We start from the raw sequence: 17252 nt of genomic DNA, 5'->3' as shown, positions 1-17252 counted from the left end.
TGGATAAAACTACCTATTTAAATTAAGCAAATTTTAAAAGTCAACTAATTTTAATCTTATAATTTCAAAATTTAAATAATTTAAAAATAAAATAAAAACGAATTCAGTTATTTATCCATACTAAAGGAGATTACTTCAATCTTGGTCATGCTCCCCCCATTTAGTTTTCAACCAGAAACTAAAAGATGACGAGCGATGAAACAAGTGATGACCCCACGATCACCGACGACGACTCGACAAATTGCTTTTGTCGCCCGAGACAAGGATTCCAAGGAAAACAGCGAGACGTTGAAATGTCGACGACGAGACGAGACGAACGACGAGATGTCAGCGAGCGTGAAGGAGACGAGACTCTAGTGGACTACTGACAGTGAAAGAGGAGAGTTTGAGTCACAAAATTGTGAGTGAGAGAGATGTTCCTTGATAGTGTAAAAATGAGGTGAGAAAATTCGGTGAAGATGAAGCGTCTCTTTTAGTGTTGATGAGTAACTGTTTTGTTTTATTTTTTAAATTATTTAAAATTTAAAATTATAAGATTAAATTTCGTTGAATTTTAAAATTTGATTAATTTAAATGGATAGTTTTTGTCCAATATAAAAAAGATATTTAGATCTTTTTTATAAAATTAAATAAAAAGATAATATTTAGTGAAAATTCAAATGCAGTTAACTTTTTGTGAAGTTGATAGTTGACAGTTGTAAGATGACAATTTAGTTAAACATGTTAAATCATTTCACATTTTTCAGTTATCAACTTCACATGAAGTTAACTGCACCTGAGTTTCTACCTTTTTGTTTTTACTAAATTATAAGGGTGTTTTACTAAAAGTACTGATATGATATATATTTAAAAAAAATTAAATGCTGACGTGGATAATATAATCCACCTGTTGTTTTGTTATTTGTCCATATTTTTATCATATTGGTATGTATGAATTTATCATCGTACTGAAGCAAACACCTTAAAAATATATACTACGGAATAAAATATTTTAGAATTAGCATTATTATATTATAATTTTGATGCACTATCAGTGTAAAGTAGTTTTACACGTGTATCCAATTATATAACGTCACATCAGTAAAAATAACTACATTTCACATTGACCACGTGAATGGTCATCCAAAAGAACGGATGTGATTGCACAACTGTGTAAAATATTTTACACTGACAGTATATCAAAATTAAACTCTTATATATAAGTTATTTTTTGTTAAAAAAAATCATGGTAAGACCATAATTTTAAAAACTGGATCGGACTAGCCGATCGAACCAATTCAACTGGAAACCAAAAGTTTTTATAGTTTGATCTAGCAAACAAAGTTGTTAAATTAAAAACCGCTTGAAAATGGTTGAACCGGCCGAGAACTTGCCAAAATTGAACCGAATCTTGACCTATTTTAGAAAAAACGGCGTCATTTGTTAGAAAAAGAAAGGGCAAAGTCCTCCCAGTCCTCTCATCAATCTCAGTTTCTTACTTTCTCTTCACTCCTCCATAAAAAAGAACGGTGCTCTTCCTTTTCCCTAAAAGAACCCTAGCCTCTTTCACTGCCGCCGCTGTTCTTCTCACTGTCGCCGTCCATCGCGCTCAAGAGCTTCGTCTGTTCGTTGTGCTCCATCCCCTTTCCTCATTCCCCTATTCCTCGTCTGTTCTCCTTGCTGCTTAGCTGCACTTTGCCCGTCATCCCTTGTCGTGCTTGTCGCCTGGTCGCCTCGTCCGTCGTGCTTGTCCCTCAAATGTAATGGTTGCTCGTTCGTCGTGCTTTGTCTTTTTTTTTGTCATTTTTTTCGGACATCATATTGAAATACTGAATGATTAGCTTTAAATCTGCTCATTGTTGTAGTTTTTTGTTATTTTTTTCTTCAGAAATCATATTGAGAATCCTTAATGCTTACTGCTCAGTACTCACTCTTCATTCCTTAATGTTCATAAATCATTTTTTGTTCTTTGGTTTTGAATTTATTAATGGTTACTCTAAGTTTGTTTTTTTCAGAAATCAATTTTTGTGCTTAATGCTTGATTGTGCACTAAAAATATGAATTTTTTGTATACAAATAATTTTAAAATGGCCCAAAAATATGGCAAAAAAAGAGTTAAGTTCTTCCTAGAAGTGTTGGGTAAAAAGATGAAACCCAAAAGAACACCTTTGCAATTATATAAACATTCGGAAGAATCTATAATGATAATATTATTACCTCACAAGACGGCTTTGAAATTTCCAAGAATCATCAATGTAATGAGCCGTAATAGCCATATAACCTTTGTTTTGGTTGCTTACTGTCCACATATCAGTTGTAATTGCAACTCAACTTTTATTACGCTCAAGGACATTCATTGTCTTCGATCTCTCATCATTATAGAGCTTCAAGATGTCACTCTTTAAAGCGTTGCAAATAATCACCTTGAAGAGAGGTTGCAAAGCATTACAAAATCATCGAAACCCAATGTGGTCCATAATAGATAGCGGATACTCGTGAAGACAAACCATAACTAATAACTCTTTCCTTGCATTTTCTTGGTCGAAGGTATATGCACCAACCACAACTGTTTTCCCACTAGTTGTTGGAGTTGTCTTCATCATACATTGTCTTATATCTCTAGTGGTGCGGAGCTTGCAGCTTTTGAAGTGATCACGTAAGTGCGAAGTGACTTGTTTTAGGTCACCAAGTAGCTTCAATTTGCAATAATTGCATTCAACCTTTAATTTTTCTTTGATTTCCACAATCTTGAAGTGATTCCACACTTCGGAGGTTAACTTCCTCTTTCGAACACCACTTGTAGAGTTTGTCGTTCCTTTATTAGTGGTTGCGATATCCGTTGGGGGTTCTTGAGGTTGAGATTGAGGAACCTCTTGTGTAGTTTAAATATTAGTGCCTATAGGTTCTTTCGATGGAGTACTCTTCTCAAGAGTATTACTCAATGCATCCGAAGAAGACATTCTATAAATCATGAAATATAAATCATGAATCAAAATCACATTAATCCAACTCAAAAATATAAATCACCTCATAAATCACAATCATGGAGTCGTGTCATTTTCATCATCAAAAGTTTGAGGTAAATCTTACTTCCACTATAGTATGGGCCAACTGAAGAAAAAATGCCTCTACTTGAAATGAAACTCATAGCATATCATATTACCATGTATTTGCAGCTAAAGTTTATGATAAGGATTTTTTTTAATACAATATTAGGATATAAAAAAACTCAGATATTTTTATATCAGCAGAATTGTTTGACTCAATTACTCACTAACTTAAGAGTCTTATATACACAATTAAATACCACACATTAGCAAGGAACCAAGTTAGTACAACATTGACAGATGAATTGATGTGGTTTAGGGCGTGATTATGAACATAGGTAAATAGAACACACAGGAAAATGAGATTTGATTACAATATTAGTGTGATGATCACAGTGTTATGCATGAGATCAGATAAATTAATTAAACTAGGAAACAATGAAAAAACATAGAGGGACAACTTCACAAACTACACCTAGCAATTTTGCAATAATTTTGCAGACATAAACATACAATTCCAATGTCAAAATAATCAAATTTACACACACTATTATGCTTCTTTCACCTCCAGGGTTTAATCTGCTCAGATCTTGAATATTAACTCAGAAATATTAATCATAATCAGAAATCAAATTCATATCAACCTAACTCAGAAATATAAATTACACAACAAGAAATTCATAGTCGGAAATTCATTAACCTAATCAGAAATTCAAAAATTAGTTAACCTAATCAGAAATTCAGAAATTCATTAACCCTAATCAGAAATTCACAAATTCAAAACTCAGAAATCCAAAAATTCAAAACACAAAAATTCAGATTAAATGGAATCTCATTAATTCAGAACACAGAAATTTCTTACCCTAATTCAGAAATCTAAATTCAGAAAAGGGGATGGAAGACCAGCGAAGACCAGGGCTGACTTACCTGAACCTGACGGAGAAAAGGGAAACCGGTGAAGACCGGCGATGCGAAGAGGAGAAGATGATGACCCGCGACAAGTCTACCGCAACCAGGAGAAGACGACGATGTTGCCGAGTCTGCTGTGACCAGGAGAAGAAGACGACGTTGTCGGAGCCCGCGATGGTGAGCTCGACTGCCTCGACACCTTCAGTGAGCGACCGAGCCACTCAAGGGGTCTGGGGTGGGAGGTGGCGCTGAGGGACCAGAGGGTGGAAGGTGGCGGGCGACGGTCGGTGGTCGGCAGTCAGTAGGAAGGAGCCAGGAGGGGCTGAGGGTTTGAGGAGGAGTGGAGAGTCTCAGTTCAGTTCTCGCTCTCTCTCTCTCTGAAGCAGGGGAATGTGACGGCTAGGGTTAGGACGTTAGGTTATGTTCAAATGGCTGATGGTTCACACACACACACACACACACACATATATATATATCAGGCCGTTTTTGTCTTTTCACACAAACGGAGATTTAACGGGTCCCCACGGGACGGGGACCTCTACCCCCGCCCCCGTCCCCGCGGGTAGAAATTACCCCCCATACCTGCTCCTCGACGGGTAAATCCCCGCGGGTACCCGTCCCGCCGGGGATTTTTGCCATGCCTAATTCGTGCACTCACCCCCTAGGTTTGATTTTGAAGAAGAGCAAATTAGTACCAAACCAAAACCCTAGCCTAGGTTCCTCCTCACCGTGTCTGCCACAGTGCCGCTGCCGTCCGTGTTGTCGGCGCCTCCGCTTCTTCCTCTTCCCCCTGTCCGGAACCCAGGCACTCTCTTGTAGCTCGGTAAGTCATCCCCATCCTCCCTGACTTCTTTGTTTGAGGCTTGGAGCAGCTCGCCGACAGGTAGCTACTTGCCGTCGTCTCGCCGGTTGCCGTCCGTGTCTCCGTTGAAGGTTTGTGGCCCTGCTTTCACTTCGGTTCTTCTTTTTCCTTTTATGCTCTGGTTACTAATGGCTCTGTTTACTGATGGCTGATTGATCGGTTGTTTTTCCTTTTAATTTCTGAAAATTTTGTTGAAATTTTCTTGAATGTTTTGTAATGTTTGTTTCTGTTTTGTAATTGCTGGTTGCAGGTTTAGATGTTTAGTGTGATTATTGGTTACTGTTTTGTAATGGAAATCAAATAATTGATTTTGTGCTGCTACTCCTTTTTAATTCCTGAAATTTTTGTTGAAATTTTGTTGCTGCTGCTAAAATGGAAATAAAATCATTATTGAAATTTTTTGTTTAGCTTTATTGATTTCAGGTTTAGTGTGATTAGGGATTACTTGTTGCTGTTTTGTAATATTTGTTACTGAACGCTAAAAATGGAAATAAAATCAAATGCTGTTTTGCTGAATGATGATTTTCGTTGCTGAATGCCCTGTTTGTTGCTGAATGATAATTTTTGTTGCTGAATGCTGAATGCTATTGGTAATAGTGTTTTTGTTGCTGAATGCCCTGTTTGGTGCTGAATGATAATTTTTTATTTATGGCTGTGTTGTTGCTGTTTTTAATTTTGTGAATGATTTATTAATTTCAGTTATGGATGATAGTATTAATCAAGAAGCAATTGCTGATAACAATGCATCTGTGAATAATAACTTGCCTGCCAATCCTAATCCTCCTATTTCGAATGATGATGTCAATCCTAATCCTCCTGATAACAATGCATTTGATGATTGATAAATCTTCATGTTGGTATTTAATATTTAGATATTATTTTTACTATTTAACTTTTGAGTTTGTATTTTGATAAGATCATATGGATTTGGTTGATGATATTTTATAGTATTTTAAATTTGAAAGATATTTTAAGATTTATATTAGACTATCATTATATTTTAGGATGTTTATTTATAATTTATTTATTATTTTATTCTAAAACGATTTTTTTTGGTTGACCACCAGTTGGACCAGTAAACTAGTGAACCAGTGACTAGAGCAATTTGATAACTGATCCGGTTCTCAGAACTTTGAATATTAGTGAAGGTCTCAACACTTGTTCTCCACCTCTATTTCTCATATTTAATTTTTGTGTTACTTATTTGTCATTAATAGAAGTATTTTTTGCACAAATTTACTTATCCTTAATTTCTATCTTAATCTTTTTCATTTAATCTATTTCTACAAAACTCACCCGTATCAATGCTCATATTCTGAGTGTTGTTTTGTTTTTGATTTAAAGCCGTACTTGAAAGAGGTGATTGATTTCTGACTCTGATTGTATGTTAATTGAACTCTATGCTATGAAAATGGGGTAGTTAATAGTTCATATTTTGGATGTCAATGGTATTGGGGGAAAAATTGGGAACCAGATGGGATCAGCATCAAATCAATTCAGCTACCATATTAATTTTATGCACCAAATAAGATCATAAAAATAGAGAAACTATAAGCTTAAAAAAGAGATCCCAAATGGAAGCTGGGAAAGCACCACCTGTACAAGAGAATCAAACATCAAAATTTTCAGAATTCTCAACAATTGAAAAGCTGAACCCCATGGGGTAGTTAAGAAAATTGAACAATTATTGTAATCAATTGATCATAAGATTCATAAAACCTAGATCATAAAAATCAGGGAAAATATTCATATTCAAAGAAAACCACAACAATTCATTTAGAGATGAAAAACGGCAGTGAGAAGCACTTAATCAACTCTAGATATCCATACTCTAACATAAGCGCATGTGATGCCTAGCTCAATTCTAAAGTTTCACAATCCAATTTCTTTGGTCTAATAATTCAAGAGCAGAAACACACCAACAAATAGATTAAAAACAGAACGACAAATAAATTAAACAATGATCAGTGAACTAGCAATCAGAAGCAATTTCCCTAAACAATGAACAACAAATAAAATAATGAACACTGAACCAGCAAGAAAACAACAACTAGCAACAATCAGAAGCGATTTTTGATCTCATCCTTAGGCTCATGAAAGTGATTGTTCAATCTTCTGAACTTATTGATGTTCTGCTCGTCCTCCCATGTCAATTCCGTGTCGGATCCTCCTCCCTTCAACGACGAAAAATGGAATATCATAAATTAGGAGGAAAAATAATAGAAAGTAAACAACAAATGGTTCATATTGACTCGGGCTCCATATTGACAGTAAACAACCATCAATAAACAACCAGTAAACAGCAATAAACAGCAAATTACCTGAATCGGTGGCTCGGGCTCCATGTTGACTTGGGAGGAAGGCTGACTGGGAGACTCGGAGGTGCTGCCGTGCTGGGAGTGGGTTGAACTGATGATAGTGGCGCTGAGTGGGAGAACCCAGAAACACTGCTGGCGCTAGGTGGTGGCGTCTCAACGGCGACGGCGTGGTGCTGTGCGTGGGCGACGGCGTCGTGCTGTGGGTGGCGTCTCCGCGAAGAGAAAGGCTTCGGCGTGGTGCTCTGGGTGGCGTCGTGCTTTGGGGATTTGGAGAAGAGAGAGTGAGAGCGACTGGGTAGTAGAGACTAGAGAGTAGAGAGCGCAGCCGCAGGTTTGGGGTTAGGCATTTTTAGGGTTTTTTCGAACCGGTTCGGTTCGGTTCGGTTAGGGTTTTGAGAGTAAAAACAAAAAATCGAACCGAATCGCACAAAAAATAGCAAAATGAGTTTTTTTCGGTTTTTGATTAATTCGGTTCTCGGTTTTTTCGGTTTGGTTCGTTAGTTTAGTTCGGTCCGGATCGGTTTTGAACACCCCTAGCGTCGTGCACTAAAATTATTTCTGAGATTCTAATTGCACTAATTACGTCCCTGAGATTGAGAAAAGTACACCATATTAGTCCCTGACCCATTTTTCATTAACGATGTGATGACATGGCTTGATGACGTGGACGGTAAGTGACACGTGTCACTCCATGATTTGGCCACGTGTAATGATATGATATGATGATGTGGTGACCAGTGATACGTGGCATGCTGATGTGGATAGTTATGCCACGTGTCACAATGTTATTTGGCCACGTGTCTGTTTATGCCACATGTCGCAACAGTATTTGTCCACGTGTCATCCATTATGTCATCGTTGTAGATGCACCAAATTAGTTCCTCACTTTACATTAAGTGACTCATTTTAGTCCCTGAAATTGAATGTCGTGCACCAAACTAGTCCCTTCACATATTCCGGAATGGGATTTGGCAAAGCATATACAGGAAGTTATGAATTGGAATTGGAGAGTCTCTATTCTTTTAATTCAGAGGAATGCAAATAGTGTTGCAGATTGTATGGCTAAAGCAGCTGCTTCTGGCGCGGACATTCACTCGAATTGGAGTCAACCATGGAGATATCGTTTAAATACAAGTGCTTTCATAAAAATTTTTAAGATTTTAGTTTTAATTATATAATTTTTTAATAATTTAACATTAGTAAATTTTGTAATATATAAGTATGTTATTATAAAAAAATAATTATATGATTGATTGGATACTTTTTTTTTCCATAACAAAACATGTGTAATTCTATTTTTTCATATATCGTTTAAATACAAGTGCTTTCATAAAAATTTTTAAGATTTTAGTTTTAATTATATAATTTTTTAATAATTTAACATTAGTAAATTTTGTAATATATAAGTATGTTATTATAAAAAAATAATTATATGATTGATTGGACACTTTTTTTTTCCATAACAAAACATGTGCTTTTAACAAAAAATCAATAATTAAAATATACATTTTTTAATTCTTATGAAATACACGTTTTCATGATATGTAAATAAGCTAGATTGAAGGTACTTCAAGCACTCTCACTATCATCTCCGACCTCTACAGTCTAAACGAAAGAGGTCAGAGATGGTAATGAGGAAAGCTTGAAATGCCTTCACGTCAACTCCAAAACGTCGGTTAGGAGTATCCACAAGAGAAAAAATATTTTATAAAAGTACTGAAAGAGGTCGGAGATAGTAGTGAAGGTGCTTGAAATGCCTTCATGTCAACTCCAAGTCGGCGGTTAGGGTATTCGCAATAGAAAAAATATTTTATAAAAGCATTTCTATTTGAATAACATGTGAAAAAATATAATTGAAACTAATGCATTCAAAAATATTGAGAATTTTGAATTTATAGAAAAAAATGAGAAAAAATTGGTGAAGGGACTAGTTTGGTGCACGACATTCAATTTTAGGGACTAAAATGAGTCCCTTAATGCAAAGTGAGGGACTAATTTGGTGCATCTACAACGATGACATAATGGATGACACGTGGACGAATAACGTGGCCAAATAACATTATGACATGTGGCACAACTATCCACATCAGTATGCCACGTGTCACTGGTCACTACATCATCATATCATTACACATGGCCAAATTATGGAGTGACACGTGTCACTTACCATCTACGTCATCCAACCATGTCATCACATCGTTAAGGAAAAATGATGCACTTTTCTCAATCTCAGGGACGTAATTAGTGCAATTGGAATCTCATGGGTGATTTTAGTGCACGATGTCAATCTTAGGGACCATTTTAGGGTTTAACTCGTTGAACCACAATTAACTAATTAGACTAATAAACTAGTAAGTCAATAACTAAAACGATTCAATGACCAGTCCAATTTTTAGAACTGGGTAAGACTTCATAAACATCTCTCCATTATAGAGCATTGAGCATTCCTTTAGATAGTGTTTGTTTGTAGAGACTGGAACTGTGACTGGGAGACAGAGACTCAGTATTATGTTTGTTAAGCTAGAGACTGATACTTAAATTTCTGTCTCTGCCTTCAAAATTTCAGTATTTCAGTACCTCAAAAAAGTAGGGACACTGGAGACAGAAAATTTTAAAGACAGGGATAGAAATTTTAATTATAATTTGTACCTAAATTACGCCATTCTAATTCAATAATTCCAACATTAACCCTAATGTAAATCAGAGCATTCTTTGTTAACCCTCGTAACTCCATCTTCTCATTCTTCTTCAAGGTCATCACTGCAGCCTCTGAAGCACTATTTCAAGAACAGCCACCTCGTCGCTGATGGCCTAGCCACCACTAGGTAAGTGATTTGCCGCTTTCAAGTTCATCTTCGTAGTCTCCATCTTCTCATCTCCTCGTTTTCTCCTTCATAGGACAATCGAAGAACGAAACTGTCGCCTCTCCCCGATTGCTATCAACGTCAACCACCAATTCGTCATCCTAGTTGCTCTGACCCAGGTTAGTTCTATACAAATATTGTTTAATTTACTGATTCCTTTCATTAAATGTTCTATCACAAATCAAAAAATGTGGAATTCACAAATGCTATACCAAATTATCAACTTTGAACTTCACAAAATTAATAAGCAAATAAGGTAAATTGACAAAGAATACCAGGTCCGTTGAGAGAGAAAGAGCAGAGGCCAAAGACATAGCTTCGAGATGGTGGCGACGCAAATCCACGGGTGCACAAACAGCGGCAATGACACAACCCTCGGGAAACAACTGGCGTCACGAAAGTGAACCGATGGAGAATTGGAGATGCGCCGTCATCGTTCGAGATCCTTGGAAGTGCTACCAGCGGCGGGTAAGACCGGAGGATTCCTTCACATGAAAGGAGAGGAGAAATGGTAGAGGAGAGGAGAAAGGGGGTTAGGGTTGTACTCTGAGAAAAATCAAATTGGATTTGGGAGTTAGGGTTGTATTTTAAAATTAAGGGTATTTTTGTAATTTTAAGTTTTTTAGTCACTACTTTTATTTCAAACCAAACATAATACTGAGATATAATTCAGTCTTGTATATTTCTACACCAAACACAATACTAATACTTATTTCTGTCACTGTCTCTCAGTCTCTGTCTCTCAATCTCAGTCTCTCAGTCTCTCTCGCAAACAAATGCTACCTTATTTTTGGTCTTGCTTTGGTTACCAAAATTTGTATTGGGCCCAGCCCAGTTATGGGCCCATAATGAGAAGCTTGAGAAGAAGGTTGGGGGTTTGGCGAAGATTCACTAGAAGAGTCTAGCTTCGGTTGCAGTTGTTGTTGCAGGCTTGCAGCTGATTCTAATTGCTATAGTCATTATTATAGTTTCAAATTGTAGTGCAGATTCATCGACTTCACAAATAGCTTTGAAATTAGTTAGAATGGAGGAGGTGAAATCTGCAGTGGAGGAGCACATGGATCTCATGGCAGATCTCATCCAGAAGCTCTCTTCCGAGCTTCGTGCCGGCCTCCGCCCCGCCTACGACAACTTCATCGGCTTCTTCCACGCCATTGATTGGAAGGTAAGTTAATTCAGCAATTGAATTCCAAATTTGTGTGGATCTGCATGTTAATTAATTAATAGTGTGAAATATGGATTTGTTGATCCTGTTATTATTTCTATCCAGTTAGTTAAGACGGTTGGTTGGTTGTGTCTCAGGAACCATGGTTGATTGGTTTGGCTGGGTTCCATATAGTGTTGCTTCTTGTGACTATCATCACCAGGAGGAAAACTAACTTCCAGATGTGTTTGTTCCTTCTCACATGTATGAATATGATCTGTTACCTTTCATGTAGTTAGCTATAGCTTCTTTCCTATTCATAGTGTGCAATTTTTATGTGAAATTCAGATTACTGTTTTTCATTATGATTTGATTTTTGATTTCATGTGTGCAAATCCTTTTTCTCTCTTGTCGTATTTGCTTTGATCATTGTGAACATTTCTAAACTTGTCATATAAGGGAGAGGGCCTACCGAACTAGATATATTTGTTTAGGATGATCTTAACCAGTAACCGGTGGTGAGTGATTCTGATATGAAATATCATTTTGATTGTTTTATCTACTAAATGAATGTAGCAACAATGCAGCAATATGTTTAGGACTTGGGAGTATGACAGTGTTGTAACAAGTTATTAAGTAGGTGAATCATTGATATTTGAGCTTAAAAAACTGAGATGTCTAGTTATGTAATATTCATAAACATCTGTGTGGAAGTCACTAAATCTTGAAGATATCAATGAATCTATCCGTGATTTGTAATTCCATTTAAACATCTTTATTATATTCATTTGAGACATCTCCTTGTGTGGTTGAATGGCAGTCTTGATATTCTTGAATTTCTCTCCATGTATCATTTCTTACTGAGAATGTTCTGATGCAGTGGCCGGTGTATATCTCGCTGAGAGGCTTAACACTGTTCTGAGGATGAACTGGAAAAGCTTCTCTAGTCAAAACTATTTTGATCCAAATGGATTATTCATGTCAGTTCTTTGGTCGGGGCCCCTTCTCATCATTGCTATGATAATTCTGGTTAGTATTTTCCATCACGTAACTCATTTAAATGATGGTCCTCGTTTCTTATTCAATACATTGACCTGAAGTATCTTGTCTCTGGCAGATCAACACACTCTTCTCCTTGTGTTACTTGATTGTTAGGTGGAAAAGAGCTGAACTAAGACATCGTGCAAGGATTGCTCATAGTAAGGAGGAATAGTTGTTCATACTATCTTTTTTTGTCTTCTAGATAAACTCTTAAGGATTTTGTCTCATTGGTCGTAGAGATGGATTTTTTTTTTTTCCTTATTTAGTGCTCATTGTTATAGACCTTCGTTTCATGTATACTGAGTTACTGACTACACTATTCAAAGGGGAAGTGGGGTAGATTTTTACCCCTTTTAGCTCGTGTTCATCATAACATGGATAATCAAGGATGACAACCATTTCCTTTATATTTTTTTGTTTCCTTGTTGAGAGCCATTCACTTATTTTTTCTTCAATACTAATGCCATTGTAAACTTCGTCTGAATTTGACTATTGGTTGACTCTTAAATTTTTTGGAATATCTAAGAGTAGGGCAAATGCTGTATGTAAATTTGTAATGGTGCATCGGTGTATAAGTAACATTTTGACGGCAAGGGCGTTCATAACGAAGCATGCATGAGAATATTAGTTTTTTTGAGTGAAAATTCGTGTTGTATAAATCATGAAACAATGCAAGGAAATGTACAGGATAATGCAACGTGTGAAAGAGCTAAAACTTGAAAGAAACGTAAATGAGATTAGTTGTTCCCTAATACTTATGGAATCATAGCTACTTACTATTGAATCTTCATGTTTGATTGTACAGTCAAACAACTTGCAATAGTATAATACACAAGGAAACAGGGGAGATGAATTCAGTGAAGAAGATCATATCCAGCTCAATCCTTTTATGTGCATAGTTGCACTTGGATATGCTCGAAAGAATAATGAAGGTCCAAATTCGATTTTGCTCATAATATAATCTTTAAAGAAGCTAATAAATTGAGTTCTAACAGCTCTGAACGTAAAATAAAACACTCCTCTCTTTCCGTAACCTTCTCTGCTAGGGCTAAGGAAAGTGTAGTGCCTCCTCCGTTTTCATCGTGCACTTGTCCATTTTCTATCGTGCCTTCTCGCCACTGTGCTGTTTCCAAACCTTGGAAAACCTTTACTTACCCAAAATGACAACCAATGAAGAAAAACCAACTATGGAAAATAGTGACCTTGCAGAAGAAGACAATGAGCCAATCATACTCTTTGATAACAATGACATTCATGATGCAATAGAAGGATGCAAAAATAGCTTGGTTAGAAGACTGCTAACAGAAAAAACAATCAACACATCACGGCTGCAATCAGCAATGGGAAACATATGGAAGAACCCTGAAGGATTAAGAGTGTTGGAAGTGAAACCTAAGATCTATCGGTTTTTTTTTTAACAAGAAAACAGATATGGAAAGAGTACTAAAAGGAAACCCCTGGGCATTCCACAACTCATGGCTAATACTGAAAAAATGGATTAGGGATGAGGAACCACCAGAAGCAGGACTAGAAGAAGCTGAGATAAAGGTACAGATCTGGGGTCTCTCAGAACATTGTAAGACGTGTAAACTGGGGAGGAAGATTGCAGCCATTACAGGCGAGGTCAAAGACCGTGAGATCTACGAAACAAGCAGAGACCACATCAGATTCATCAAAGCCAATGTAAAGATCAACATCAAAAAGCCACTACAAAAAGGACCCAACATAGGGAGCATTGAAGATGGACTACTATGGGCTAAGTTCAGGTATGAGAAACTACTAAGCTTTTGTTATTACTGTGACTTATTAGGACATGAGGAAGTTAACTGTGAAAAGGCCACAAAAGATGAGATAATAGAAAAAACCAGGGCCAAAAACCTAGGACCATGGATGAGAGATGAAGAAAATGGAACCAAAGTAAATGTAGCCAGTAGCCAAAAGCAAAACAAGGAAAATTCCGAAACCACACACCACACAAACATTCAAAAGAGGTTCAATGACATGTTATTGGAGAAGCTGGCGGGCCTGACTATGACAAAACCAAATGGCTCAGTTGTAGGAAAAGACCAGGACCAGCCCCCTGCGTTGGGACACCGAGGAACCCCTGTAGAGGGGGACCTTAGTGATACCAATAAAAAGGGAAAAAACAGCCATTTCCCACCTCTTTTGAAAGTGGATACCACCAAACAGACAGAGCAAAACAAAGGAAAAATGGAGCATAACCAGGAAGTTAACAAACCAGGGGAACAAAAGCAACTTCCACTCGAAGAGAACACAAAAAATGGGAAAAAACTGGAACCCATGAAACCCAAAGCCCTCACTGAAATAACAAACAAAACAGATGACAAAATCAAACATGATACCCGCACATGGAAGAAGAAAGCCAGAAGTGCACCAACAGGTCAAGCAGAAGGGAAAGAAAATGCGAAAACCATCCCAACCAAGAGAAAGGCGAAGGATAGTAATGATATGCTGATAGATGCGGGGAACATACCACAGATCAAACAGCGGCAGCGGCTGCAGAGCAGCCCTGCCGAGAACCATGAGGAACATCAGCTGGAACTGCCGTGGGCTTGGGAACCCATGGGCATTCCGAGCTTTAAATAAGCTCATTAGAGACTAAGGGCCCAACCTCGTTTTTCTCATGGAAACTAGGAGAAAAGAGAATGAAGTGATGAGACTTAGATACAAAAGGGGCTTAAACAACATTGTGGGAGTGGACTGCCAAGGAGAAGGAAAACAAAGATCAGGAGGGCTTGCGGTACTCTGGGACAACACAGTTGACGTGTCAATTAAATCACTCTTTTCAAATCACATAGACATAGAAGTAACCATGACAGAATCTAGAAGACAATGGCGAGCCACATATTTTTATGGATGCCCAGAGACGGAAAACAAACAAAAGAGCTGGGACCTCTTAAGTTCTTTAGGACAAACAACATTTATGCCTTGGATAGTGTTCATACACTGGGTCGAGCTGTCCGACCCGAGCTGACTCAACCGACCTCTTCAGATCAGGATCACCCGACCTCCTCTCAAGGAATTCGGCCAGAACACTACAAGGAGTCCAAGCAGGCCCAAATAAAGGAACATAGCCCAATCTAAAGGCAGCCAAAGCCTAAAAAGATAAGGGCGGTCTCCCTTGAAGATAAGATGACTTCACTCAAAGATAAGATAAGATAACTAACTTATCTTATCTAGAAAGGTCAACCTACACTACTATAAATACACTAGAGCACCCAGGTATAACTCATACTCTGATTCTACTAAAAACCTGCTTAATACCCTTGCTAACTTACGCATCGGAGTCCCTTGCAGGTACCACCACCCTCCGGGGACGAAGGATCAGCAGCAGTACCAGTCCAACAAGTCGGACGCGGCGGCTCCGGCCACCACGCACAAGTCGGACACGTCAGCACCGACCAGCACAGAAGATCTCATCCAAGATCGACCTATAGTTTCAGGTAACCCTCGGAACATTGGCGCCGTTGCCGGGGACCTGGAAGTCATCCCAACCATCATGGAGGACAACCTTGACAACGATCACAACTCTGATTTGGAGAACAGAACGCCGCATAAAAATACGGATGTCACACTAGACGATACTTCTCAACCTAACAAAAATAAGAATTCGCCAAGCACGGGAGTCATGGAGGCACTTCAAGATCGACTAAAACAACTCGAAAAAGAAGTCGAATATCAACGGGAAGCCGAGAGAGACCTACGAAGGGAAGCTAGACGACACTGAGAATTAGAAGACAAGCTACTAAAGCTTGAAGCCGATCTCAAAGCTAAAATTACTCGATCCAGCCATGAAGACAGCCCCCGCAAGGACCAAGACCTATTCATCAAAGAGATCATGAAGGCCAAAATCCCAAAAGACTTCAAACCCCCTGACATGACTCCGTACGACGGCACATCAGATCCCAGCCATTACCTCAGTAATTTCAGAAGTAGAATGTATCTCACCGACGCCTCAGATGCGGTTCGATGCAAAGCCTTCCCGACTACCTTGACGAAGACAGCAATTAAGTGGTTCGACAATCTGCCCCCTAGGTCCATCTCAAGCTTTGACGACTTAGCCAAGGAGTTTCTAGCCAGATTCTCCATCCAGAAGGACAAAACTAAACACGCCCCGAGCCTATTAGGGATCAAGCAAGGAGATCGGAAAAATCTTCGCAGCTACATGGAAAGATTCAACAAAGCATGTATGGACATACAAAGTCTGCTAACAGAAGCAGCCATTATGGGTCTCATCAATGGCTTACGAGAGGGACCTTTTAGTCACTCTATATCGAAAAAACACCCCACATCTCTGAACGAAGTACAAGAATGAGCAGAGAAATACATCAACATGGAGGAAAACTCTCGACTAGGAGAGACCTCAAAGTCCGGATTCTCCTACTCCTCCCATAAGGATAATGAGTCAAAGAAAAAAGAAGATCAGCATGGAGAAAAGATCAAGAAATACTACAATTATACCCCACTTCGGGTGTCTCTTGTAGATGTCTATCGAGAAGTATGCCATATTGAAAAGATACCCCCACCTCGCCCACTCAAAAGCAAGAAATGAGGAGGAAGTTGGACAGAATACTGCGAATACCATCTGTTCCGAAGGTTACCTAAAACTGTAGGTCGATCTCGGAGGAGATCTTCTTTGCTGATCGGAGCTGTTGCATCCGACTTGTTGATGGCGGCCGGAGCCGCCGCGTCCGACTTGTTGGACTGGCTGCACTGCTGATCCTTGGTCACCGGAGGGTGGGGGGTACCTGCAAGAGACTCCGATGCTTAAGTTAGCATGGGTATTAAACAAGTTTTACGTAGAATCAGAGTATGAGTTATACCTGGGTGCTCCAGTGTATTTATAGAGGTGTAGAGTGACCTTCTTAGATAAGATAAGTTAGTTATCTTATCTTATCTTATCTTTGAGTGAGGTCATCTTATCTTCTGGGGAACCGCCTTTATCTTTCTAGGCTTTGACTGCCTTTAGATTGGGCTGTGTCCCTTCGTTTGGGCCTGCTTGGGCCTCTTACGGCGATTTGGCCGAGCTCTTTGGGAAGAGGTCGGTCATTGGCCGAGCTCTTTGAG

General features: G+C 38.4%; 1 protein-coding gene across 1 annotated transcript; it reads left to right on the top strand.

Moving 5' to 3' along the window:
- LOC107644046 (transmembrane protein 18) lies at positions 10856-12589 on the top strand. The gene is made up of 4 exons (XM_016347825.2): positions 10856-11144; positions 11282-11387; positions 12004-12152; positions 12241-12589. The coding sequence occupies exons 1-4, from the start codon at positions 11004-11006 to the stop codon at positions 12334-12336; spliced, it is 492 nt and encodes a 163-aa protein (XP_016203311.1). The 5' UTR covers positions 10856-11003; the 3' UTR covers positions 12337-12589.

The sequence above is a fragment of the Arachis ipaensis genome, chromosome B05 (assembly GCF_000816755.2).
Source record: "Arachis ipaensis cultivar K30076 chromosome B05, Araip1.1, whole genome shotgun sequence".
Classification (NCBI taxonomy): Eukaryota; Viridiplantae; Streptophyta; class Magnoliopsida; order Fabales; family Fabaceae; genus Arachis; species Arachis ipaensis.
Note: the sequence above shows the minus strand (reverse complement) of the source record. Positions and strands in the feature narration are given on the sequence as shown.

What these genes read in the sequence shown, in the direction of transcription:
- LOC107644046 (XM_016347825.2), top strand. Translation starts at nt 11,004, where the DNA reads ATGGAGGAGGTGAAATCTGCAGTGGAGGAGCACATGGATCTCATGGCA. An exon ending in TCCACGCCATTGATTGGAAG is followed by an intron (nt 11,145 to 11,281) that starts GTAAGTTAATTC and finishes GTTGTGTCTCAG; the next exon opens with GAACCATGGTTGATTGGTTT. An exon ending in GTGTTTGTTCCTTCTCACAT is followed by an intron (nt 11,388 to 12,003) that starts GTATGAATATGA and finishes GTTCTGATGCAG; the next exon opens with TGGCCGGTGTATATCTCGCT.